This window comes from Saccostrea cucullata, unplaced genomic scaffold (genome assembly GCF_032062105.1).
Source record: "Saccostrea cucullata isolate Sc308-1 unplaced genomic scaffold, CSIRO_AGI_Scuc_v1 ctg1341, whole genome shotgun sequence".
NCBI lineage: Eukaryota > Metazoa > Mollusca > Bivalvia > Ostreida > Ostreidae > Saccostrea > Saccostrea cuccullata.
Window position 1 is genome coordinate 89,038 of NW_026930817.1, and position 27,930 is coordinate 116,967.

General features: G+C 33.4%; 2 protein-coding genes and 1 long non-coding RNA gene across 7 annotated transcripts; 1 reads left to right on the plus strand and 2 right to left on the minus strand.

The window, feature by feature from the left end:
* Positions 1–5,222: 5,222 nt before the first annotated feature.
* On the minus strand, positions 5,223–27,879 carry LOC134230203 (uncharacterized). Its single transcript, XR_009984295.1, has 3 exons — positions 27,817–27,879; positions 23,916–24,076; positions 5,223–5,308 (listed from the first exon to the last, which is right to left on the minus strand). It is a non-coding gene; the product is annotated as an uncharacterized LOC134230203 (long non-coding RNA).
* Positions 8,801–11,853, minus strand: LOC134230201 (putative ankyrin repeat protein RF_0381). Its single transcript, XM_062711977.1, has 3 exons — positions 10,623–11,853; positions 10,294–10,501; positions 8,801–10,148 (listed from the first exon to the last, which is right to left on the minus strand). The coding sequence occupies exons 1-3, from the start codon at positions 11,674–11,676 to the stop codon at positions 9,827–9,829; spliced, it is 1,584 nt and encodes a 527-aa protein (XP_062567961.1). The 5' UTR covers positions 11,677–11,853; the 3' UTR covers positions 8,801–9,826.
* Positions 13,188–20,957, plus strand: LOC134230200 (protein unc-93 homolog A-like). Of its 5 annotated transcripts, none has more exons than XM_062711975.1 (6): positions 13,188–13,203; positions 14,086–14,133; positions 16,369–17,810; positions 18,164–18,299; positions 19,569–19,700; positions 20,066–20,957. In XM_062711975.1, the coding sequence occupies exons 2-6, from the start codon at positions 14,103–14,105 to the stop codon at positions 20,308–20,310; spliced, it is 1,986 nt and encodes a 661-aa protein (XP_062567959.1). In that variant the 5' UTR covers positions 13,188–13,203; positions 14,086–14,102; the 3' UTR covers positions 20,311–20,957. The 5 variants fall into 5 exon arrangements, 4 of the variants coding, with proteins under 4 accessions (XP_062567959.1, XP_062567960.1, XP_062567958.1 ...); XR_009984294.1 differs by lacking the exons at positions 13,188–13,203; positions 20,066–20,957 and adding exons at positions 13,654–13,873; positions 18,692–18,925; XM_062711974.1 differs by lacking the exon at positions 13,188–13,203 and adding an exon at positions 13,655–13,907.
* Positions 27,880–27,930: the final 51 nt, after the last annotated feature.

Consider the following 27,930-nt stretch of genomic DNA (forward strand, 5'->3'; position numbering starts at 1 on the left):
TTGAGAATGTGTGATTCAGTAGATAAAGCAAGGTTCATATAAAACTTAAACCATTATCTGAAACTTACACATAATACGTAGTACAAAGGGTGTTTGCGGATAAATATAAGTAAGGCTAGTGCAAACTTCTTATGCAATCCCTGTTATTATTACATATATAAAATTAATATCATGATTTAGGTATAGAAGTTCAAACTTGTCATTTGGTGCCAGTGTTAATAATTATTAAACCCAAGAACGTGTACTTGCATCTGTGATCATACTAAAGTATAAAAGAATAATACTGCATAAAAAATTAAAAAGGCGAATATAAAAAAAGAGTTTGTTTGTCCAAGAATAGAGAATAAAAACTAGAGGGCCGAATCGCCACAACGTTTCCAAAAGTCACCATGGCCCTGTTGTAAAGATTATCTTTGTTATTTCAGTGAAAAATAATGCTCTCATTTTGTTCTCAATTTAGTCTCAAAGGTAACAGCTCAACAACCATACCCGATTCCACTATCAGTAATGTTGATATGCTGTACTGTTCTATATATATTTCCTTGTGTAAATATCATCTATCCAAGCAACCCCCGAGTCCATAATTCAGTCCACACGAACATATGAGTGACTGCATATTTTCGGAAATTCTATCGACGACATAATGCCTTTGTCAGCAAACACAATCTATCATAATTTTAAGTCAAATGTTGATTAATGTTTTTCATACGAATTTTAGGCCTTTATTTTCACGCCGATTTGTCTAGTCTACGGATTTTTCCGATTAGTAAGCCCACGGCAAAGAACATGAAGTGACTTCTTGGACGGTACCGTTGTCAGACACCTTTAATGTTAAGCATTAATCTGTTTCGTTGTCATGAACATACAGGTGTTCTTATGATAAAATCCGCCCGTTGTCATTCAAAACATCCAAACATTTTACTTACACTGTAAAAACTGCGTTTAGAAAATAAACACTTCCATTACATGTTTAGACCTAAACATGTTTAAGATTGTGTTTAACGGCTAAACACTTATATCTAAGCATGTATTATATCTAAACGTGTTAAGATTTAAGACATGTTTAGATTTAAGTGTTTAGAAATTGAACACTTTCTGTGACAAACAGAGTTATCTTCCCGGAAATGACGCGTAATATATTTGAACGTTAATAGAGCGGTTATCGAAACAAAGTAAATTCCAGTGTAAGCCGAAGAAGATGGATTAAAGGCTGCAAATCATAACCAAAGTGATAACCTGGAAGGGATTGTGAGAGGCATGTGAAAGGCAATATTACCACAATAAAAGGTCTGCTTACTTTTAATATTTTGACATAAATTGACTAGAATGAGAAACGTAAATAAACATGCAATTACACAATTGTAGATCAAGATCTCCTTCTTTAATTTTTGCATTCTGAAAGCTAGAAAGGAGCTATATAGAATGTCATTGAAAATATCTATATCGATATCAGTATTATACATGTGTATGTACATAATAGTTAAATGGATTTCAATAAAAGTTGCATAATATTAGTTAGTTTAGCTATCAGTCAGCAAGGGGCATATTTTTAGTATAATTTCATTCTTTCTGACAGGATATGGTCCAGATCGAAGCAAAAATACAGGTCTCAGAGTAGCTGGTGTCCATTTCCAAGTCCACGCAATTGTTGATACATCTTCAGCACTTCTTGTATTTTGGAGGAAACTGAATTTTGTGCAGTCTGTTGTTTGGTATAGTTTTAAACAGCCACAAAACATTCGTATAATGGAAATGGATTCCTTTCTGGCAGTCTTGGACGAAAACATATGACCGTGTGTTTCCAGTGAAAGACTTGCCGGAAATTAATAAACTTGATTCTTTAATTTGTTAAAGACATGAGGAATAATTGCATGCTTGCTGAGCTGAATAATATTGAAACGAGCAAAAAAAAAATTACATGTTTAGACCTATATGTATATTGAATTTAAAATTCTTCAAAATAAATATACAAGTTTGAATATTCAATCATGTTATGGTTAGCTGTTTCTTTCCTGAAATATGGGTACTTTTCAAGTTCAAAGTTTGGTTTTTGTACGAACATGTAAACACCAGTTCTTAAATATGCTAACGTATTTATAGGAAACTTATTTAATAATGTTTTTCTTATAAAAATATGTTTTTCTGCGACAGTTTATAATTTAAACTATTGTGTTGGATCTAATGTTGTGGAACTAAACATGTTTAGCAACTTAACACTTAAATATTGATGTGTTTAGAAATGAGACGTGTTTAGGGCTAAACGTGTAAAAAAAGTGAAACAAAAAATGTGTTTAGATATAAGTGTTTAGGGGTTAAACATGTTTAGCAACTAAACACATGAAGTCTAACGTGTTTAGAAATGAGACATGTTTAGACCTAAACGTGTAAAAAAAGTGATACAAAAAATGTGTTTAGATTTGCGTTTAGATTCTAAACACAGTTTTTACAGTGTAATGCCTAAAATATGACGTTTTTGACCAATTCTAAGAATAAATTAAAATTTTGGGAAACAGATACAACATTCAGTATTCCATACATAGACTGATGAATTTGATATCCACAATACATTTTGAGAAGTTTTGGTTGGCGATCACATGCTCATATGTGGATCGTCATCTGGAAAATAATATATTTCTTTTGTTTGATTTATCAAAATTGTCCATTCTAAGAAATGTATGGGCAACTGACAGAATTTTGGATATAAAATTCTTTGAGAAATGGCAATAAGTAAAAAGTCTATTGTCAGTGCATGTTGAGTTTAATTCGTCCGGTGTCATTCTTCTTTACATGTAAATTTATCAATAAAATGCTGCAGAAATGATCGATCAAAATATATATTTGATCTTAAGGTAAACGAATCATATTGTATTAATACTGCATAAAGTTACTAACATTGAAAAATTTCACCCCAGGAAGGCCATTGTCAAGCAAGGTGTAGCCAAAGTTGAGAATTGTTTTTGAGGCGGTAAAAATGTTACCCTCAACTACACGTTGTTTTTATTATACTGAATGTTTCATACAAAGGAATATAAAACTTAAGCGTACGCGATAACATTTTGTCAATATTTTTGGAATACCATACGTCGTCAAGCAATGTTGACTGTTGCTACGATGGACATAGTTCCATCGTTCAGAGAGTAAACGCGTTTTTTTAACAAGTGTTTCTCAACGTCAACTAATTTACAGGAAAGTATATTACAACTTATTTGAACCTCGGGTCGTCTTAAAGCAACTCAAACTAACCTGAAACTATTTAGGGATGATTTTTTTTCTTATTTTCAATGCATGCCCCATGCAATAGCCTTGTCTGCAATATGTGTCCTATTTCTGCATAAGTCGGTCTGATAATTTTAAAACGTGACTGATAATCATGAAAGTAACTTTGAACTATATTTTTTGCAACACTGAGTAGAGTTTTCAGTCGAAAAGTATAAGATAATGGACTTCTCGTGATATCCATTTTGCTCTTTTAGGACCTTTTTCTTTTATATACCGGTTATTATACCCCCCGCTTGAAAAGCGGGAGGGTATATAGTAATGGACGTCCGTCCGTCTGTTACGCTTTGGGGTACCCATCTCTTATCCGCAACTCCTCTCATACCACTGAATGAAATTTGATGAAACTTTCACAGAATCTTTATTACATATTGCCATTGTGCACCTCCTATTTTACTTTTTGATCCGACACATATTTTGGGTTTCCCGGCCACAGGAAAACATAGACTTTTTCACCAGTTATAACCATATGGGAGGCGGGGGGTATCTTTTAGTGAGCTCATCGCTCACAATACCTCTAGTTTAAAATTATTGTGTGAAATATGTGGAAATAACAAACAATATTCAACCTCAAAAGTCCAGTAAGTAATACAAAAAGGAGCTTAGCAAACACAGACCTCCAAAACATTAGGTGAGATCAGGTCCCATGGAGGAGTGAGAATCCCCTGCCGACCGCTCACAACTACCTCATACTCCTTGTAATGATCGGGAAATGCGGGAGAATCTGTCGACAATTCTCTGTGTACATATAATGGATAAAACAATTACAGGTAGTATGAACGTCCGTCAACATTTGACTTAAAGATAGATTGTATTTGCCGACATGATCATTGCAAAGACCATAGATTTTCCGAAATGAAAAACGAGGATGAATAATTATATTCTTGTTTCAGCAACTTGCTTGTCAATAACTTACCTCATTTTAGAAATTGTTCATATGTATAGAACATGCTCTTCCGTATGGAATCAACTGAGAGATATATACTCAGTAAGCAAGTGACAAAGGAATATTGATGCGTAAGTAAGGAAGGTTGACGATTGAAAAATTTAGTCGAGTTAAAGGCCACAGCAAGTGTTTTCTTCTTTTCACTTTTATCACAAAGGACAAATTCTGCTTCATATGAATACAAAAAATAGGTCTGCTAAATAACGGGGCTCAATTAATACCAACGGGAATCCCAATAGATTCTTGGAAGACCAAACACCACATAGATACTGTCAATTAAACACTCAAGCATCTTTTTTCATGTCAACTGTAGAGTAATGTGTACAATCAAGAGTTTTTAACAAATTCATTTTGCAAATGACCAATGAAAAGATACAGTAAGTAAATTAACGAGTTCCATTTTTATTGAAAAAGCAGCTGTCAGTGATATCAAAAAGCCTGAATTTTAATTTATCGTGGGGAATGGTTGTGTATAAAGTTGATAAATCGTTAATTTTAAGCTGTTGGTATTGGCAAAGTCTTGCGATTTCATATTTTTCAAAAATTCCTCAAAAATTTTAAGTATCCACATCTGATTTACATCACTTCTCGAATAGATAGTTTATTCAGAATATAACTCTGGGCAATACAGCCCATCAATTTACAAAATAACAAATATTACATATATATGATACAATGTATACTAACTTTATATCGTTGCACTGTACCCTTGAGGTTTCTCCTTTACTACTGTTAATGAGGAGTAAAGAAAGAGGCTTTGTTGAACATGTACTGGAACACGCTATGTATGTTTGTAAGGATTTTTATGAAGTTTCGTAATCAAATATAGATATGGTAATTCAAATTCGTTTTGATTGTTGGAAATATTAAAACTGACTTATGATTTCATAGAAAAAGATGTTTGATAACCACTTGTAGAATTAAATCTAAGTTCCTCTAAAACATAAAATACGTAATTTATAAGAATAACCGTTTATATTATATATTATTATATATCACAGGTGTGGTTCTTGCAATAGGACTTTCCCTTGGGTAGTGGGTGCCATGAATTTTGACCCTTTGACCTTGACTTTGGTGTTCGACCCACTTAAACAAAAACATAACCTTGGTCACGACTTCTGGACAGTTTGTGTTCGAGCTTTCATATTACACAGATATATTCACTGAGACAAGTCCTTTCTTTGGAAAATAACATTTTCGAACTCTAGTTTATGACGTTCGCGCCAACATTTGTTATACATGATTATATTTTGCTCTATTTTACTCTACTGTAGAGTAGCTGCTAATTACAGTAAATTAATCAAATAAATTTAAGATAATTAAAAGTTACATGTACCTTAAAAATTAACCTAAAATTTTATTGAGTTTGGCGAAAACTTACGCGATTTTTTTCTTTCTGTCGTTTATTTAATTTTCTTTGATTTTCCAAAAAATAAAACACCAATATTCAAACACAGGTTGTCTAAAAACACATAAAAATTAGACATTGAATACAGTAATAATGAATTTTGATTTCTTATCAAAGATGCAGCAAGTCTTGATCGATAGACTACCCGTGACTTATGAATTATGAAATACGGTAATGTACATGTACTTTAATTTAGGCAATATGAAGTACAGTGCAGGAATTTCCATATTTTTTTTTCTTTTATTGAATAGATATATAAATTAACACAGTTAAAATAACAAAATACACCTGTAGAAAAACTTCGGCAAAGCGGCTTCCAGTGGCGGATCCAGAAATTTTTAAAAGGGGGGGGCCGACCAGTTCTAGGTCAGGGTAGGGGCCCGAAGCCACACCCAAAAACAATGATTTATTAAATATTGTGTATTTTTTGGACTCAAAAGGGGGGGGGGCCCGGGCCCCCTGTGCCCCCCCCCTCTAAATCCGCCAGTGGCTTCTCAAACAGGCTAATTTCATGAAGCGATCACGGAGAATATGCCTGTCTGTATGAACAAAATGGTGGCGGTTATCCGAAGTCGTGACATATATTTACAGTATCTGGGTTAACACATGCATTATGTGGATGTAAGGTTAAGTGGGTACAGAAATGTCAATGATTCTATGTCAGCAGGTGTAAAATCGTATGCTTTCTTACCTTTTGTTATTAGATTTTTAAAAAATCCAAAAATTGTCTACAAAATATCATATACCACAAAACAATGAATAAAACACTGTAATAAACACACGAGTAATATGTGTTTAGTGATGAAAAGGTTCACTAAGGGCCATTTTGACCCTGTGAATTTCTTAAAAAGTGAACTGAACTTCTTAGTTAAATATCTGACAATGCAAACTTTTCATTTAAACCCTTGGTGACGCTTTCTATCAAAATGACGCAATTTCCTGGCTAGCCAAATGCATTAACGTTATGAATTGTGACATTTTTCCGAAATTGAAAAATCTTTTAAAAATTGTAATCTTTCAAGTTATTCTTCAACATTTATATAGAAGTCAACGTCTGATCTAAACAATGCGATTACTAAATGGCACAACTGTTTCTGCAGATTTAAAAAAAATTTTGACTAGAATATTATGGATCGAGGAGTGTGCTCATTTTTTTTCTTCGCTGAAAGTACTCAAATAAAGCTGATTCCTAAAAATTCAAAAGCACAGCAATTTCATGAAGCGTGTTGTCTAATATCTGGGCTTTCAGACAAAAACTTTGTAATAGGAAATGAAAGTACTAAATCTATATTTTATCTTGATGTTTGAAATGGAAAATAGAGGTTTAGTTAATAAATTGCCATATCTATAGTGCCATTTTATGCATAAAGCGAAACTTAGCTCATTTAAAATATATCTTTGAATTTACTTCCTAGACTCAAAACACATGTAAATTTTGAAGGCTTAAGAAAATGAAACTATTTTTGGTTTTTATTATTTTAAAGGAGAGCTTTAAATTAATATGCCAAGTATTATTCACAATGCACAACATTCATTAAAATAGATGGGGGATATTTCTCGACATAACTGAACATTGCTCAGATTATTCTATTATGATCGTAAATAGTATCTAAAGAAAGGTTGTTCAATAAAACATATGGAGATAATGAACAGTATTCCAGATCAAAAGTCCATAAAACAATACAAAATAGGAGCAGAGCAAACACGGACCTCCAAAATATTAGAGCTGGGATCAGGTGCCATGGAGGAGTGAGCATCCCCTGCCGATCGGTCTCACCCGCTATGTGCTCATTGTCATGATCGGAAAATAACGGAAAAATCCGTCGTCAATTCAGTGTATAAATAATGGACTTACAATCAGTATGAAAAACGTCAGTCAGCATTTGACTCAATGATTAATTGAATTAATTGAATTTGCTGACAAGATGGTTGTATCGACCATAGAACTTAAGGAATGATGACTTTAAACGAGAATGTTGAAATTCTTGTTTCATCAACTTGTTTGTCAATAATTTACCTCGTTGTAGAAATTGTTCATACGTAGAGCATGCTCTTGAGTATCTAATCAACTGAGATACTTATGTAAACTCCGTATGCAGGTGATGAAGGTATATTGCTGCATAAGTAATAAGGGAAGTTGACGATAGAAAAGTTAAAGTAATCACGTTTAGCATAGAGCTTGGTTGTTAGATTATTATTATTAACGTCTTTTTCCAGTAAAATATCTAAATATGAAACATGTGTCAGAGTCTGTGGTATCTTTTATCTCTAGCTCACCAGGATATATCGTATCGACATAAGAATGGAAATTACCATTGTTAATTGACAGTACGTCGTCGATGTGTCTAAATGTCGAGTTAAAGGCCACAGCAAGTGTTTTCTTCTTTTCACGCATAAGATTTTGCACAAATTCTGCTTCATATGAATACAAAAATATGTCTGCTAATAACAGGGCGCAATTGGTACCCATTGGAATTCCAATAGATTGTTAGAAGACCTGGAGTCAAAAAACAACACAGATATTGTCATTAAGAAAGCCAAGCTTCTTTTTGATGTCGACTTCAAAATACCTGTGTGTACAATCAGAATGCTTTTTAACAAAATAACTTTGCAAATGACCAATGACAAGGTAGGTGATTTTTATCATTTAATCTGATTACTCTAGCTATTTCTCTTCCTAACCATTCATGAAATACCCGGGTTGTAATCAAGACGCCATTCTTCTTACATTGAATACATCACAGTTTTTTTCAACGTTGTTGTTTATATAACGTTGCAGTAAAGAAAGAAGCTAGAAAAGTTATTCATAAAAAGAAGTGCCTGTTTGTTTTATGACCATAACGGCTAAGTATCATTGTATTTCTATCGGAATATTATTTTCATATATCTTTTTTTTTCTTGGATGTATGCAGCATCATATCATGAAAATGTTACTATTATTACATGAAGATATATTATGATGTCAGATTTATCATTATTCTGAAAGTAAATATTGCTTAAGATCAGCGCTATATATGTTCTTGCCCGATCGGCGAGATATTTGAGATTATATTTGATAGATTTTTTTTAAATCAACAAAAAAATTATGTCCAACAAATTGTTTTAACCCTTTGTATACCGGTACATGTAAAATGCTGCCTCTTTAAATATAAATGACATACACTTAAACACACATTGTAAGAAAAGGTTTATTTTTAAAAATGTTTCGTGCACTGTTTCAGCACAGCAAAAGTTCAACCGGTCCAATTTTTTGCCAGATCTGTTAGTATACTTGCTGAGTACAAGTGCAGTTTAAAGCTTTAAGCGATGTCCTTTGTGACTCATACATAGAACAAAATCTGACTCTTAGTAAGTGACATCAGGGCGTTAACCCTTAAATACAAGAAGGAATGAGTTTTTAACTTTAAAAATAGACAGATTTTATGATAGTGATAATTGTGGAGGTGGTGATTAATATCTTTGTTGATAATAAAATTTAAAAAAAAAATGAATTTTTTAAATTTTGATTTTCTTGAATTAGATCAATATCATGGTGTTTGATTTTATAACAGTGTTTTGACCAGGAAATTACAACGTTTTATATCTTTACATCTTTTTAATGCTTTGGTTTTAGAAATCACTTGTATGTATGAATATATTGTGTTTAGAGGATATAAATATCAGATATATCAATTGTGTAGTGAATTCAATTTTTTGCAAAATACAAGTCAACTATGTAAAGAAAACTCTAAAAATAACCATGCTCCTTAACAATATTGCACATTTTGTTAAGAAAAATACCAAACACATTTTAACAAGAATGAAACCCATTTCGGTTTAAACTGGTACAATGATGGATATCAATTGCAAAATTAACTTTTGAGAACAGATGCTAAAAACAAAAAAATGGATGCCTGAATTGATAGGTATTTTCGAGCATATTCTGGTTGAAATAAAGCAAATATCAAAATATTAAGAAATTGGAAACCTTATATGTTCAAAAGTCATCCTTCCTGAGGCAAAAAATTATTTTTTTCTATTTTCTCTTGATAAGACATTATTTTGAAATTTTGATTCGAGAATATTGAATTCTTTGCAGTTACTTATTCAAAACATGACTTGAATTGTATTTCAGTATTCTTTTTAAAAAAGTTTGTTTGTATCCTCTTTCCAAAAACACATGAATATGAAAATACAACTATAATTTCATTACAGTTTTACTGATCCTGATATGAAAGATACTTCTTTATTGAAGGTGGTAATGGAAGATTTTCAATGCTGGTCAGAATCTCAGATCCTTTTGTACATTCTAAAAGATGCCTTCGTATACTTTGACGACATATACTGGACAGGGGTCTGACAGAACTGGTTAATTCTATCATCCACTGGTGAAATCGCGTCTGTTCTGTTGTTTTACCTGGTAGGTACATCCAGGTTTCATGAGAGATGTCCCACCCACAGTGTAGAAGATACTCCGCGGCCTCCAGAAAACCTCGCCAGACAAGGAAACAGAGGGGAGAGTTCGGTGAAGCCGGCACTCTGGTGGAAAAATAGAAAACGAGACTTTCTTAATAGATGTGGTTGTCAGCAATTAATTGTTAAACTAGTAATTATACTTACTGGCTTTAAGAATAAATAATTGCTTACACACATCTTGTCATATATGTTTCCAAATATTTCTAACCTTATCTGAGATTCACTGGGTGACAATCTTTCTGGATAAAGGCACGATCCTGCCTGAATAAGAATCTTCATTGTCGTTAAGCTAAAGTTTCCGAGAACTGATTGCATAACACAGCTATGGAGAGGGGTATATCCATCTCTGTCCATTGGATTCATCTTTGCCCCACTTTTTATCAACAATGCTAATATTGCATCGCGTTCTTCCTTGTCTGTCAACATTAAATTCATTATTACATAATATTTTCAATCACATACATGTGTACTCCACGCAATATAAAATAAAATGTTATATAGATGTGGAAAGAATTGTATTGATGAACATATACTTACTTTTCAGTTTTTGACATTTGTGGAGTGCAGTTGCTCTATTGAAACCTAAGACATTTGGATCCGCTCCAGCATCTAATAAGATTCTAACGATCTCGGTGTTTCCAAGAGATACCGCCATTAAAAGGGCATAATCTTGGCGGGATACTCGATTACATTCATTTGGATCTGCTCCTGCCAGCAGTAAGCACTTAACAATTTTTGGGTTCTCTATCATGACCCCACTATACAGAGGCAAATAGGCATTTTCGTCTTTTGCATGAATATCTGCACCATAATTTAACAATGTTTTTACATTTTCTTCTTGATTATTGTAGATTGCGTAGTGAATTGCTCGACGTCCGCAGTTTTCTGTGACATCAATATTTGCACCTTGGTTAAGGATATATTCAAGAACATTGGGATCGTCTGCTTGTGCAGCATAATGAATAGCTTGTCTGCCTTCGGAATCTTTTGTATCAATGCATGCACCCTTTTCAACCAGTAATTCTATTATTTTCAAATGGGACTTCAGAACAGCTCTGTGTAGAGGAGTTTGACCACCTTGTTTAAGTTTCGTCTTCATATTGACTGACACTGTCCTTGATTCAATAAATGCCTCGACGGCCTCAATATGTCCATAATCAACAGCTATATGAAATGGGGTAAGGCCTTCCCTATTAGTTCTGGCTGAGTAAATGTGAGATCCATTCTCTATCAAGAAATTAATCATGGCTACGTTTCCGCACTGGGCAGCAAAGTGTAACGGCTGAAAACCCTCATCATCTGACCAATTTATAAAAGCCCCTGCCTTCAATAAAAAGTCAACAGCATTTCTGTCACCAGATATTACAGCATATTCAAACGCTCTCTTCTGGTTTTCATCAACATATTGCACCGATGGCTTTCTCAATGGGCTCCGGAACAACTCTTGGATTATTTCATAATAGCCATTCTTGGCCGCCATACATAAACCTTCATTGACGTCGTAATGTTTACAATGCTCCCTGTCATTTAATAGCGCCCTGACGGCTTCAAGATTGTTCAATTCAATTGCTTCTAATAATCTACTAGTCATTTTTCCAAGTAAATGCTATCTGAATACTCACAACTGTCTCCTAGAAACTAAACGTCTGATTATGAACAGTGATGGCCTTTGGGCGCTTCAGTATTTGTTTTGGAACTCTTCAGCTTTAGAGGAACGTTTAGACGTCTATACAAAACAAATAATTTATTCTACATCTTCCTATTTAATTTTTTTTATATAAACTTAATTAAAACGTTTAGCAGATAAAATATTGCATTCAAAGATGAACACTTCTACTTCTAATTATCCTAGCAAACTTATTTGTGATTTTAAATGTATGATAAGTGGAGATAAGAATATGAATCTTCATGATGATTAGCCTAATTCATGTTAGCTCAATCGATATTTTCCTATTCAATTTCTTTAAAAGTTTTTTGGAATTATTTTGACATAAAAATTCTTTCTTTACTCTTTGTTTAGTTTTTCTCTTTAATTCTCTCCGTTATTTGTTGCTATGAATCAGGACAATCTAAAGTGAATAACAAGCTTTTGAAGTTTGCAAATATATATATTGTGAATAATATACGTGTCTTTGTGATTTGGAAAATAAATTATTTTAAAAAAAAACCCAACTTATCTTCAATTTTGTTGACCAGAAAGGTATTTTCATTCCATCATTATCTAACGTGATGAACCACAATTATATCAAAATACTTAATGAAAATAATGCTTGGGTGAAACTATCGAGTTAATCTGAGGTTAATATATGCACAAGAAACTTTCAAAACTGAAATAAAATTTTACATTATCTGTACGTCCATTCTATCCTTTAATAATTTTTCATTCATTTGCACAAAAAGTAAAAAAAAACAGCTACCAGATACAATAGCTAGGATTTATTTCCCCATTTTAACTTGAAGATTAATTGCCCTTGTATATCTGACTTCAGTTATACTCGGCTGAAGATGCTCAAGAAGATCTTTCTTGTAGAAATCTTAATGACGATCGATGACTTATGTGCACTGAAATTGGTGTTTTCACTCAGTCCTACAAATTGTGGATTTGCCTGGATAGACTCCATGAACCAGAAGTAGCTGCTTCCAATACGGAAATGTTTTCCACGATATTTGATTTATATTAAAACATTTTATATCTATGTGTACTTTCATCATAATTACTAAATATACACTGAACATGATATGACGACATTCGATTTAAAACCAGAAAAAACTGGAATATTTCAGCATATATGCAAATCATAAGGTTGAAGACCTGCCTTTGGACTAGATCATTTTTTTCAAAAGGGGTGATTGACATTTATTTATGATTAATATCTCTTGTACCTTGTACACAATTGTTGTTTCTGTTTGAATTGAATAATCTGGTGTGTCCTTTAAAATCAATAATGCAACGTCATAGAACAATGTTTCCGTTTACACTCAAACTGCACAGGATCAATATACCTAACACATCCATTAGAAGTGTATTGTAGAACACACCTAATACAATGGCTGTGCGCATGTTTGGAAATCAACAGAAATATTTTTCGTTTGTATTGCCAAAGTGAACAAAGAAGAGGCAAGCTAGCAGGGTGTATGTTAAGATTTTTACTAATTCTTCTGAATCCTTCATTAACTATTTGGATTTTGTTGTTTTAGTTCGAGTCTCACTTTTGTTGGTACACGTTTCACTGGTGTCAGGATTGTCATCAGGGGTTCGTTTATAATTTTCTTAAGATGTATGTTTTGACGAAGGCTGTCTAACTAACGTTCATTATTGGAAATTAATTAAAGGAAATTATTGTTAGTTGCTGTATCTTACTTCTGAGTTCAGCTATAAAGACGTGGCAATCGATCGTCTGCTAAGGCGATCAGCTGTGAATCTATTTATATATTTTAAGAGGAAGGAGTTGTTTCACTGACAACACAGGGGAAATCCGACATTCATTTGTGTCGTTCTTGAATGAGTTTTAATATGACTCAAAACAAAAGGGAGTGAAAATTTAGGATTCTCATGTTATTACATTTTAAGATTGTTGGCCGTCAGGAGAATTGATTCCAGCTTTACGCTTAGTGTTCCAATTACCCGTCCTTGAACTTCCCCATTAATTGTTGGTTGTCGTTTGCATAGCTGTTTGACCGCGCAGTCTCAGCGGACACTGACGTTATTCCTCATTATTTAAAAGGATATGCTGGAGTTGGAAACAGTCACATGCACCGGGCATCACCGTGGTTCGCAGGGGGTTTAGGTATACCCGCTTCTTCGGTTACTAGGTTTTCTTGGTATACTCAATCTTTTTGTAGTTTAAATTTTGGGTCGCATGTTCGTATGCATTCACGATAGGATTTCCAGTTTGCACTGTGAAGATAACATGAGCTTATCCCGGATAATGGACAAAATATCTGTTCACACATACATATGTGAAATGATCAGCATTATAACCTATTTATTTTGTTGTAGATCTACGAGCAGAGTTCATGATTGACAAAATGGAAAGCAGCAGTTCAGGTGAGAAACAATTTTTTATAATTTTTCAGTAAAAAATTGAACCGATTTTCTTTGGTCTTTGTTGACTTCTTGACTTTTGCATAATGTAAACGTTTGTCAAAAAATGTATATTTTTTCGAAGTGGTAGTACAATAAGTATTTTGTTAAGTATAAACATTTATATACAACTGATGGTCAAAAGTAAGAAATTAAACAATTCCCAAATTTAGACTTTCTTTACTAAATCTTGTATGCTAGAAATGTGCACAAACAAAACCGGAAATTGCTGATTATTATTTTTAACAATTAATGGAAAAAATAAGAGTATTTTTCAAACGATTTGATTTTTAAGCGTAAAAACTTGTTCTGATGTGCAGTAGATAACTGCTGAGTATTGAAAATATTATTTTCTAAATTGTATTTGAATATTATTACAGTAAAGAGGAAAACGAAAAACATTGACATGTCAGTATATTTTCTTGAAATAGCATTTTCAAATTAAACTTAATTGTTTATTATTTTTACAAAAATCCAGTGATGAACTGTTGCATTTCTAAATTCGTATCACCTGTTCGTATGTTTTGTAGAATTCAGAATAAATTAACATTAATGAATTTATTTTGACATTTTCATTCGAGCAAATACCAATTTGATATAAGCATATAAATAATTTAGAATTCCATTTACGTGTTTTGATTCGTTTGATTGCATTTAGTAAACAAATAATTTTAATTTTTTGTGAACAAAAATAGATGTAATATATTAACAAAAATAGCAGTCATATATTCTCAAAAATAATAGTAATACATGTGTGTTAAACAAAACAAAAAGGAAACTTAAACATGGGCACTCTCCAATAGTTTTATAAAGATACTAAATAAATCAATTGATATCATATGGTGGTATTTCAAATTGAAGTCTTAAGGATGGATTGAAAGTATAAGGAGAGAAAAAAAAAAGTGCACATATTTCTTCCATTGCTATTATTGAAGCTTAGACGAATTTGAACCAGTTAATATAATGAAGATAAAGATTATTGGCTGAGGTGTATATTGTTTTTGAAGTTTTTTCATATATGCAATACGTATGCGACTTAAGCTTTAAATTAAAGTTTATTTATCCCTTATCAGGAATAGGCAATGCGCATGAGTATGGTATGATTGATATACTAGTACATATATAAAAGTCATGCTTTGATGCACTCACAAGCTTTTATACTTTTCTAGTAATTCAAGTGAGCGTGTCAAAAAAATCGAATTTTATATATCACAAGTATTTTTTGTTACACTCGTTACCTTAACTTTTAAGGCAATGAGTCAGGGTTATCGGAGGAAATAATAGCAAAAATTTATAGAGGATATGCAATGTGTTGTACTTGGGTATGGAATTTATTTCACGAGAGAGATGGGATTTTTTTTTTATATTTTCAAGAGTGCAGAGCATGAGTGAGAATATTAACAAAATACTGTCTTACGAGAGAAATATATTCCAAATGTATCTACAAAACATCGAATTTTCTGTTTATTACATTTTCTTAGATTGTCCTTTTATCTCTGTCTTTTTGGAAGACATTGTCATAGGCTAAAATATGTCATGGTTGATCGGTTGAAACGTCATAGCTAAGTGATGCGAGACTCACTGATGTCGATTTTATAAATATATTTTTTAAAAACTTGGGCAGTTTAAGTCTGTAAGAATGGTGATACACTCCATCTTAAAACAGATCACAAAGAATACTCACAACACCCCTCGTTCTGGAAAGCAAAAACTGAGCGTTTTACCCGCATTTCTCATATTTGTCACACTGTGAAAGGATATCATTTTGATAACCTTTCGCATTGTGACAGGATATCATTTTAATTCAATAAATAATTTACTGTATTTTACTGTTGAAAATGTAATAAAAACATGTAACCATGTTTCGAAGGGAACACTTTACATATCCTGATCTTTTTATGAATGAAAACCTTTCATGAATGCGTAAATCGTATCAAATACGTAACCATGCAATATTAATCATACTGAAAGCCCTTGGTGTTCCTCAACCTTCCAGCTAACTAGGAGATGGATATATTTCTATCAATTTGTGTGGAATCTTTTTTACGTAAAACATCATGGTAAGTGAAAGTAATGGGAGAAAGCATGTGTTACATGAAAAGTACACAAGTGTTTGTTTGCCAAATGTCTCTGCCTGGGAATATTCTCGAGGACATTGGCAAATGTTTTTGGATTCCCTAAAATACCATACTATTGCAGGTACCTCAAACATGCATGCTGTTGAAACGAAAGAGATGATACCTCCAAGTGACGAATCATTAACAGAAGAAAACACTATTCCGGAAAGTATGAACGATCCATCATACACCGATTCTGTAGGCAGTGCAGATAGTCGTACAGCACTACTCAAACATGACAATGCCCTTGATGACACTAACTATTTAAACAAACTTAACCCAGACATCGAGCCATCCTCAAATCACAGCTCTTTTTGGGATGTCAGTGATTTGGGTCACGAAATTGAAGCTAAAATGGCACTCCGAGATATCAGAAGAGAAAGAGAAAAAGAACACGTGTTACAAGAAAGTATAGCCTACATTGATCCCTTAGTATCTCCAAGTCCAGACGTGAACAGACTTCGAAGCATTTGTAGAAATGCAGTTCAGTCACTTAGCCAGGAAGCTGTTTATAGATCGATGTCTATACTTGCCATTGATGAAAAGGGACTTAAAAAGTTAGAGGAAGAAAAATCGCCAGAAGTTGACATAGAGGTTGAAGAAATCAAATATGTCAACAATCACCTAAGCAATCTGATTTTCTTAAGCGTTGGTATATCTCTTGTTTGCACTGCTATTGGGTCACTGCGCAACCTTTTGAGCAGTATGCACCATGAAAGCGGTATAGGAGTGTACTCTCTTGCAGCAAGCTTTGGAGCTTTCACTATATTCAGTCTCATCTCACCATTTGTCGTTCAAAGATTCCGTCCAAAATTCTGCCTTGTTTTTGGTATATTCACACAACTTCTGTACGTTGTTGCAAATTTAGTACCAACATTTTATGTCTTCATACCTGCATCTTTTCTTCAGGGAATGGGAAATAGTCTCTTGTGGAATGCCATGAGTACATACACAAGTTATCTTGCCAGAGCTTCTGCAATTAAAAATGACAAGAAAACAGAGGACGTAGCAAGCAAATATTTTGGTATTTTCTTCTTCTTTTACCAATTTTCATATGTTGCTGGAAATCTCATTTCATCCCTTGTCCTTGTTTTAGTCCCAAGCAATGAAGACGGGTCAGAAAGTACCACAATATCCTACCTCCCCAGCACTTCCATCTTCAACGAATCTCAATATGCATTTGTGAATTATACAAACTTGATTTTAGGAAACCAAGAGAATATATGTGGTGCCAAATTTTGCAATCATTTTAACATGGACCAGTCGGACGTGCATGTAGATCCTGACACCGCTGGTATTCTAATCGGGATCTATGGGATGTGCGTTGTCATTGCTCTTATTGTGTCACATGTTTTGCTTGACCCAATTGCGACATACCATTCTTCTGGATGCACCTTTCAACAAATATTCAAACAAGTTTGTTCTGTCTTCGAGTGTATTTCACACTGGAAATTCCTCCTTGTCACACTTGTTCTGATGTATAGCATGATGCAGGTTGGGTTTGCAGCAGCTGAAATGACAAAGGTACAAAATGATAGTTAAAGGGAAATTGAAATGTATCTTGCATGTATGAAGCTGTGAAAAACATGAATATTTAAATTGCATAGAACCCATTCTGCAACCCAGCGTCTTTTGCAACATGTTCAGAGAATATTCTTTGAGGGAAAATTTTCTCTGGATATGGCACCTACAAGGCTGGTTTGCAGATGGATATTTCTCAGTTTTAGGCAGCTTGTAACATAAATCTTTAAAACTTACAAAAATTTCAAGTTTATATTTTAATCTTTTAAACTCATAAGTAAACATATATAAAACTGGTCCCAAATGAAGGTTAAAAAGGATGAAAGAAATTTATTACATTTCCTTATCTCCTTTAGGCATTTGTCTCCTGTCCACTGGGTATTCATATGGTCGGTTACACTATGATTGGATACGGTGTATGTGGAGGCTTGAGTTCTTGGATAAGTGGGATATTGTGTCAATACGTCGGGAGAGTGGCTCTCATTTCTTCAGGTAGGCTTAGTTTTACAGAATGAGCTTTCAATTGCAATATATAGCATGTCTGCAGACAACTTCTTAAGCAAGTATTGTCTTGCAAATGATGCATACCGGAGATTGTTTTTCTTCCAGCAAGTTTATTTAATGCCTTTTGTTTTCAGAACCCTTTTTCCTTTTTATTGCAGGTGCATGCTGTGCAGCTCCTTATTTGTTTTCGTTGCAGGTCTTTCATGTTGTCCGATTGTATGTACATGAACTTGAGCGTCTCTTTAAAATTAATCTTTAGCGAATCTGAGAAAAGTTCATATACATACATCTGACCATGTTCAGAATGCGGAACTTGTTCACTAAACTTGTCTCATTTTACAGCTCCTTAATCTGTTTAAAGAATTACCTTATCCTTGCAGCTCCCGCTCAATTAGTTAAATTAAAACAGATCCATAACCCATTAGGGTTTCCAGAGAAAGAAGGTTCATTTGACCAATTAAAGATGGACTTCTGGCGATGTTTGTTTGCGGCATTGTTATTTCCTTTTCCATCAAGTGAATTACACATTATATGATGACGTCATGGATTAATGATGCATTTGTCATCAGATATACTCATGGATGATTTTAAAGTTTATTTTTTGGCGCTGAGTGGTGAGTATGCCTTTCCTTGGTTCTCCCCGGTGAAGTTCCGAAATTACATGACATTTCTGAGGCGGCTCCATAAACGTAAACTAGATATGTACAAGTATTGCAAGCCAATGAATCATCTGTAGTCAATTTAATCTACAGTAAAATTACAGATATATTAGTACATATTTAAAGACAAAATCTATTCATTGAAAAATATTGCACCAAAAGCATACAAGTAAAATAAAGAACAGAACAGACTAGTTCTACAGAAATTGTAAATTCATTTAGAACAGCATATATGTAGAGAGAGGAGATTTCTTTACATGAAAAGTAGTAAGTACTGTTGAAAATTGAAAAGAAAACTGAAGAACTCTTAATATTAGTGAAGAATAAGCTTTTTTTATTCTTTCAGTTTGTATCTTACATTGTAAAGGGATTATTTTTTCAGTTTCTTATGAAGTTAAATGCATGTTATGAAACGATTTTATTCTTTAAATATTAATTATAGAAATAATGATAGTGATAAACGTATCAGGTAGGTACACATGAAAGTTATGGATCCGCCTCCTTTGTTCTCAGACCCGTTACCTCTCATAGACCCTGAGAATCGGAACCACCAATTATATTCGCTGAAGATAATATTTTTTTTATTTTCTTTTGACAGCCGCCTGTTTGGGCCTGGCTCTCCTAATCTTTATGGTCCTGTGGGAGCCCAATCCTGAACAAATTGTGTTATTTTTCATTCTTCTGGGAGCCTGGGGGGTTGCTGATGGTGTATGGATCTCACAAGTGAACAGTGCGTATAATGATTCAAAATCATTAAGCTAAAGATAACTTAATTTCTTAAACCACTCCCTACTATATATCTTTTGCTGAAAATTTACATGGCTTCAAAATTGCTATTCAAAGTACATGTAGTTTACAAAGGTATATAAGGAGCCTCTAGTGTTAACCTTTGAACCAGTCTTTGCTTCTTGTTTTCCGAGAAAAAGGTCAAAAATGGGATTGTCTGAAATGTCACTAAAAATTGCAACTTGGTAACTTGATTCTCTAGGGGTATTTTCTTGTTTTCCTAGAAAAATGTTAAGAAGTGGGATTCTCTGAAATATCACTAAAAATACCCGGGTATATCTAGGTAACTTGTTTTTTTAATCCTTACAGATATCGTGAGTGCACTATTTCACGACAAACTTGAGGACGCATTTGCCAGCTTGCGTGTAATACAAGGTTTAGGCGGCACTATTGTCTTCTGTTATTCCAACAGTTTATGTGTGATGGAGAAGATGTACATCCTCGCAGCTGTGTGCATCATAGGTACTGGTCTCTACATTGGAGTGGAGATCTCCGAAAAGAGAAGGATGTCTAAGCACGATGAATCCATCAAATTTAAAGCGGATTCCGCCTGATTTGTTGTTGAAAAAGCTGTGATCTTAATATTTAAAAGAAACAATGTTTCTTTCAGGAGTTTAATTTACTTTATATAATGCATGTCCATGACATTGACTTGTTGACAAAAAGATCTCGGTAGACCTCATTTCTCTGATATATGATGTTTATCAGTTTCCTTTACAAGGATTAAGGAAAAGAATGCATGTTACTCTCCCTGTTGAAGGAGAATCTTGATTGAATATTAGTTAATAATATTGTGAGGCTGACGGAAAGAATGTCGTTTCCATGTAATTTATATAAATGATAATGCTAGAAAGGTTTTCATTACAATGTAATGTACATGTATATTTATATCAATCGTGATGTTAGAAAAGTTTTCATTGCAATGTAATGTTTATTAATATGAATTTATGTTCATTTCCAGGAAGTGAAGGCAAATGATCTAGACTTCCGTAAAATGTAGAAATTCTGTTGAACTGGTTCTGATTGATGAATGCCTGTGGCATTTGTGAGTTGTGAATTGAACTACATGTTATTTATTCTTTATCGAAAACATGCATATTTTTTTAAATCATAAACAAAGAACTATTTGCCAGAGCATAATACATGTCAATCATAATTATACTATTTTTATGGCATTTGTAAATAAAATGATGCAACTATACTTTATTGATTATTCATACTATAATCAAGTCAAACGGTACACAAACATGCAAGTGCATGTTTATATTAATTATTCGATAGATGCAGCAGTTGAAACTGGAAAAGTTTAAAATGTACATGTAAACAAACCATGTACTGGGATATACTCCACTACTGTTCGTATATATATTCACCTATTTCTTTCCAACATTTATTTCGATTCCAACATTTTGTGAAAAGTTCAATATGGGGCAGTTTGATTTTAAAGCAAAATTTAATTCACCACAAACGTCACTGACATCGTAGAAGCAATTATAGGTTAAGAGATCCAGCAAAATTTATTTCATCTACTAGTATGCGTAAATAAAAAAAATGTATTTTGTTCAATGTAACATGTGGTATACCCAAAAGGCACAAGGATGACAACCCCATATTTCATCTGTTTTAGTAATCTGTTTTAAATAATGTTGGATCAGCCCACGTCTAAACAAGAATTTTACTCCTTAAGGTCAGACGATACGTTCCCCAAATATCTCTTTTGTATATCTTAATAATGTATGAAAAATACACAAAATTTTTAATTACTTTCTGACTTCTAAACCGGTTTCTAATTGTTTTTAAACACTGAAAATGTAATTTTGGCACACTAAGTTTTTTTTTCCCTAACGGATTATATAAGAAACTTCATCGGTATCTTGCATAAATGCCTGGTAAGGTACCTAAATTTTTTGTGAGTAAACATGTTAAAGTAGTAATTCTTGAATGAAAAAATATTAGAAAAATTTCTTATATTATTGAGGAAAATCTCGTCTGTCCTTAATTAGGGAGAAAATGAACTGAGAAAAAGAAAGTATTGGTAAAAATCTTACTCAATGTCGAATATAGCTTTTCAAAACTTGCAAAAATACTGTGGAAGCTACATCATAAATATTAAACAAAAGAGGTGCCTATTTCTTAGGATTATTGTAAAACCGAATTATCGCTCTTATTTATTTTACCTTAGCTTACTCTTTTAATGACAGTGGTCTTCTTAAACTATAAAACTTGCACTAACATCACGGTGGACTTAAGAATAGTTTTAAATCGGGTATATATTTTTTTGTCTATGATTGTGTTTTCAACAGAAATTCATTTTAATATCATGCATTTTTAAAAGAAATTTTGAGTCTGTCAAAATTGCTCAAAATCAAAATTAAACACATGGAGAGAATATACTTTACTGGTATGCTCATATTTTTTTTTACTTGCGGGGTGTGAATGATTTATCAACAGGTTAACTATTCATTTCAGTGTAGTGCCATTTAAGTTATTAAACATACAATCCCTAACAAAAAACACTATAGTTAACTAACTATAATAGTTAACTATAGTTTACTATACATAACAATAGTAAATTATATTTCACTATAGTGAATCAAAGTGTCAAAGTTATCACTATAGTAGATCAAAGTTTTCACTGAAGTGTCAAAGTGTTCACTATACGAGGGTCATTCAAAAAGTTCGTAGACTTTTGTCATAACTTTTTTATTTTACGTCATATTTAAACCAAAATTGGTACATATATTTTAACAACAGATTCAAATATTTTGAGCAAAGAAATTGGAATATATCTTGATGTTTGTCAAAATTATCAAAGATTTAAGACAGCAAAAATGGGGTCACGGAGCATGGTCAAAATTGAGTTATTGACTGATTATTCACTTTTCATATATATAGCCATACCTCTTTAAAATTGTCCTTAAATGAAACAAAATTTACATACTTATATTTACTATTGTTTCATTTCTTCAAAAGCAAAAAGTTCATGTAATAGATTGCTTTGTTTAAAAGATATCCATTTCTATAGACAGATAGTCTTGATTTAAAAAAGCAAAAAATCATGACGTTGAAGGACGTCACGGAGCAGCGAGTAGCAATATAATTTTGTTTTGCATTTGGAAACTTTTAAAACAAACTCCGAAAATGCTGGAGAGACCAGGAAAAATACATAAAATGAGCCGTGTATTTGTTTATAATGGATCAGACAATTTTTGAGGGGTAAAGACTTTAAATTGGGCGATGGGCGTTCTGCAAAAAAACAGATTATAGTTCAAAATCTTTTCAAAAGAGTTAGTAACGTCATGAAACGTGATGTGCACTTCACTGTTGCGGAACCTGTAAGAGCAGAGTTACATGGTAAAAGATTTGGAAACATTGACAATCTTATTTAAATTATACTCAATTTATTGATACAAATGTAGCATACTAGGTGTCAAGTGTTGTGGAAACGTTTTAATGAATGAGGAATAGGATACAAACCATGTATAAAATGAAAAGGCACTGTGAGTTTGAGAAATGTTCTTTAACGTTGTTTTTGACTTTACACTGTTTTTGACCGTGCTCCGTGGCGACAAAACATGTTACATTTAAAATTGTCTAGTATGAGTTCCGTTTAATCAAATAGAATGATACTTCAGAAATCTATAAAATATATCTTTTTACATTTAAAAATGTACTGATATTAAGATTTGTAAAAAATAATGTGATGATAAGGAACATTGTCTACGTATTTTTTGAATGACCCTCGTAGTAAATCAAAGTTTTCAAAGTGATCACTATAGTGTCAAAATTATCACTATAGTAAATCAAAGTTTTCAAAGTTATCACCATAGTAAATCAAAGGTTTTTTCCATAGTAAATCAAAGTTTCCATAGTGATCATCATGGTAAATCAAAGTTTTTATAGTTATTACTATAGCAAATCAAAGTGTCAAAGTTATCACTACATAGTAAATCAAAGTGTCAAAGTGTTCACTATAGTAAATCAAAGTGTTCACTATAGTAAGTGAAAGTTTCCCTAGTTTCAAAGTGTTCACTATAGTTAACTATAGTAAACTATAGATAACTAATAGTATTTTTGGTAAGAGATGAAACTGAGGGGTGGGAGGGGGTGTTACAGCAAGAAATCAACATATGAAATAATTTATTTTAGATAAACTTACCTAAGTCGTCAAATAAATGTGCAATATGATTTTGGTGCCAGTTGAAGCCACAAGTCATGGTATATAGTCGATTGTTATCCTTTCGTTTTGAGGTCATCATAAACCAGTAATTCCCGTACGCGTTTTCCTCTAAATGTACACAAGCTCCATTGTACCTGTGCCTTGTTTAGAAAGAAAACAAAAAAGTCATTTTTGTTATTTACTAAAAAAATATATAGGTATGTATCAATTGCACAGGAGAGTGTAATTATACGACTATGGGCTCTCTTATGTAAGTATTTCAAATAATAAAATCATTACTAGGCTGAAAATAAAGAATGTGTAAAATTTATTTTAAAAGAGGGAGACTCGGAAAAAAGGGGGTAAAACGGGTCTTAATTCCACATTCCTAACAGTTATCTCCCGTTGTCGGCGTAACGCTCATTTTCCCCACTTTGTCCTTTGTAAGTTACCTGTTCATATTTTTAATCTTCACACGTTAAATATCGGACGATTTCGGTCTGTACCTTCATTACCATAGTATGGGGCAACATCAAAAACCTAATGAACATATTCATACAGATTTTATTTCTAAGATACTGACCCATAAAGTTGGTAAGGTTATACACTTACGCTAGTTGACCCCGGATTCACCCCGCAAAGGGGAATAACTTTCGTAAATGTGAAAGTCGTCTATTTTTATTTCTAATTTGCGATGGCTGCAAAAGGACATATATACAGCTTTCGTAGCTTACTACTAGGGCGCCACATGTTATTAAAACATTTCGTGGGAACGATTTTTTTTTTATTTCAGTGGAACAAATTTAATCTCGTGGGAAGGAATTTTATTTCTTAGGAATGAGTTTTTCATTCTCGAGGGAACAAATTTTATTTCGTGGGAACGAATTTAATTTCTTGGAAACTAATTTTTATTTCATGGGAACGAATTTTCATATCGTGGGAATGATTTTCTATTTTGTGGGAACGAATAAAAAAACAACTCATGTATATAATTCGTGAAAAGGAATTTTTATTCCATGGGGACGATTTTAATTTCGTGAGAGCGGATTTTTTTTATTTGAAGCATGTGCCCTATAGCGGCCAAATTGGTCCGAAACCTTTTTGCAGTCAGAATGTGTGGTCCAATAATTATGCCTCCCTTCGAAGAAGGGGGAGGGGGCATATTGCTTTGCTGCTGTCCGTCGGTCGGTCTGTCGGTCAATTTAGTTTCCGTTCATTTTCTTCACAACCGTTGCACATACTGAAATGAAATTTGGTATACAGATTTATCAACTGAATGTCTAGAGCAAGTTCTGTTTTGGATACGATTGCGCCAAGTTTTGAAAGAGTTATGCCCCTTGGACTTAGAAAAATTCCAATTATTTGCAGTTTCCGTTCATTTTCTTTGCAAAGGTTGCACATACTGAAATGAATTTTGGTATACAGATTTTCAGCTGAATATCTAGGTTCAGTTCTGTTTTGGGTAGGATCGCGACATTTTTTAAAGAGTTATGCCCCCTTCGACTTAGAAAAATTCCACTTATTTGCAGTTTCCGTTCATTTTTTTGCAGAGATTGCACATATTGAAATGAAATTTGGTATGCAGATTTATCAACTGAATGTCTGGATCATGTTCTTTTTTGGATACGATCGCGCCAATTTTTGAAAGAGTTATGCCCCTCGGACTTGGAAAAATTCCAATTTGGGGGAGGCGGCATAAGTGTTTTACAAACATCTTGTTTTTAGCTCACCTGAGCCGAAGGCTCAAGTGAGCTTTTCTGATCACATTTTGTCTGTAGTCCGTCTGTCCGTCCGTCTGTCTGTCTGTAAACTTTTCACATTTTCGACTTCTTCTCAAGAACCGCTGGCCCAATTTCAACCAAACTTGCCACAAAGCATCCTTGGGTAAAGGGGATTCAAGTTTGTTCAAATGAAGGGCCATGCCCTCATTCAAGGGGAGATCATTGGGAATAAATAAAAATTTGGTGGCATGTTTTACAAATCTTCTTCTCAAGAACCACTGTGCCAGAAAAGATGACATTTATGGGAAAACATCCTCAGGTAGTGTAGATTCAAATTTGTTCAAATCATGACCCCCGGGGGTAGGGCGGGGCCACAATGGCCGACCAAAGTTTTACATAGAAATATATAGGAAAATTCTTTAAAAATCTTCTTCTCAAGAACCACTGTGCCCAGAAAGATGAAACTTATATGGAAGCATCCTCAGGTAGTGTAGATTTAAAGTTGTTCAAATCATGACCCCCGGGGGTAGGGCGGGGCCACAATGGCCGACCAAAGTTTTACATAGAAATATATAGGAAAATTCTTTAAAATTCTTCTTCTCAAGAACCACTGTGCCAGGAAAGATGAAACTTATATGGAAGCATCCTCAGGTAGTGTAGATTCAAAGTTGTTCAAATCATGACCCCCGGGGATAGGGCGGGGCCACAATGGCCGACCAAAGTTTTACATAGAAATATATAGGAAAATTCTTTAAAAATCTTCTCAAAAATTGCAAAGCCATAATTGATCATATTTATATGGAAGCATCCTCAGGTAGTGTAGATTCATATTTGTTCAAATCATGACCCCCGTGAGTAGGACGGGGCCAAAATGGCCGACCAAAGTTTTTCATAGAAATATATAGAAACATTCTTTAAAAACCTTCTTCTCAAGAATAGCAAAGCCATGATTGGTCATGGGACTACTTTTGGATTCAGACTTTAATAATAAACCAATTTCTACTTTTTCCTAGCCACAGTGCTCATGCAGGTGAGCGATGTGGCCCATGGGCCTCCTGTTTGTGATTTTGAGTCATGCTAACTGACCTGAATACTTAGGCTAGTAGTCCTTGATATAACTCGAGTGACATACCTTAAATGGACTCTACTTATTTGTTCATTGATGATTGTTGACCATGCCCCCCCCAAACCTTTTTCTTCATTTTTTTTTAAATGTACGTGTACTTTCAGACACTCTTCTACTGACTAGTACACAAATAGATATTGAACACATTTATAATCTCTAGAACCATTTGAGCCATTGCAATGAAATTTTACATAACGCCTTCAAAGTTCAAGGACGATTCTGTCTGTGTGTACTTCATTTTTCAAGAAGATTTTGAGCTGATTGGCATGGCCCCGTTTGTTTTATTAGTATTTATAGTATTACATGTCGCTATTTTTAGCGCAGGGGCATGAGGAGAGTTATTGCGTTCATTCGGCGGACTTTTTTCTTATTACATCTATTAGAACTGTTTAATAAAGGCTAAATAAATGGACATGAAAACATGAATATATACTGACTTCAGTTCTGCATATACTTCACTCAGTACAGCTTCAAATTTTTTTCTTTTTTTTAAAAATACTTTTTTTTTTTTACTAAATGATAGTATTCAGCATGTGAAATGAAAAATTTATGAGGTTATAAAATCATCATTACAGTGTGATAAATATTCCATATGAAAATCTTCTATACATATAATAAAGAATAAGCAATCAAATTTTTATATGCATATTGACATACATGTATTTTATTTTTGTATACATGTATACATTTAATAATTCTACAAATTGTCAGGGGGAGCCGACTTTTTCCCTAAGCGGGGGACACGAATTCTCTGGCATATGGTACTTTCAACTCTTCTACTGACTAGTATACAAATAGATAGGCCTATTGAACACATTTATAATCTCTATCGCCTTCGACGATTATTTTTTTCAGTCAGATTGGCATAGGCTAAGTTGTTGTTTTGGTTTTTTTTTTGACTTTTCATGGCATTGGACTTTCAAGAACGCTGTCGCAGACTGCCATGGCTAGTTCTATCAACTCTCCATTTCTGAGAAACACATACATAGTATATCGTAAAGTGAGATTATTCTGATAAATCTAATCTAAGTTTTTTCTTGAGCTTTCATATTACCTTAGAAAATAAAAGGTGCATTCTTTTTTAGGCCTTATATTGACAAGGCCTAGCTGCATTCTTTCTTGTCGCAGACGACAAAACGCACGAGGTCATGTGACTTGTCAAGCGTTT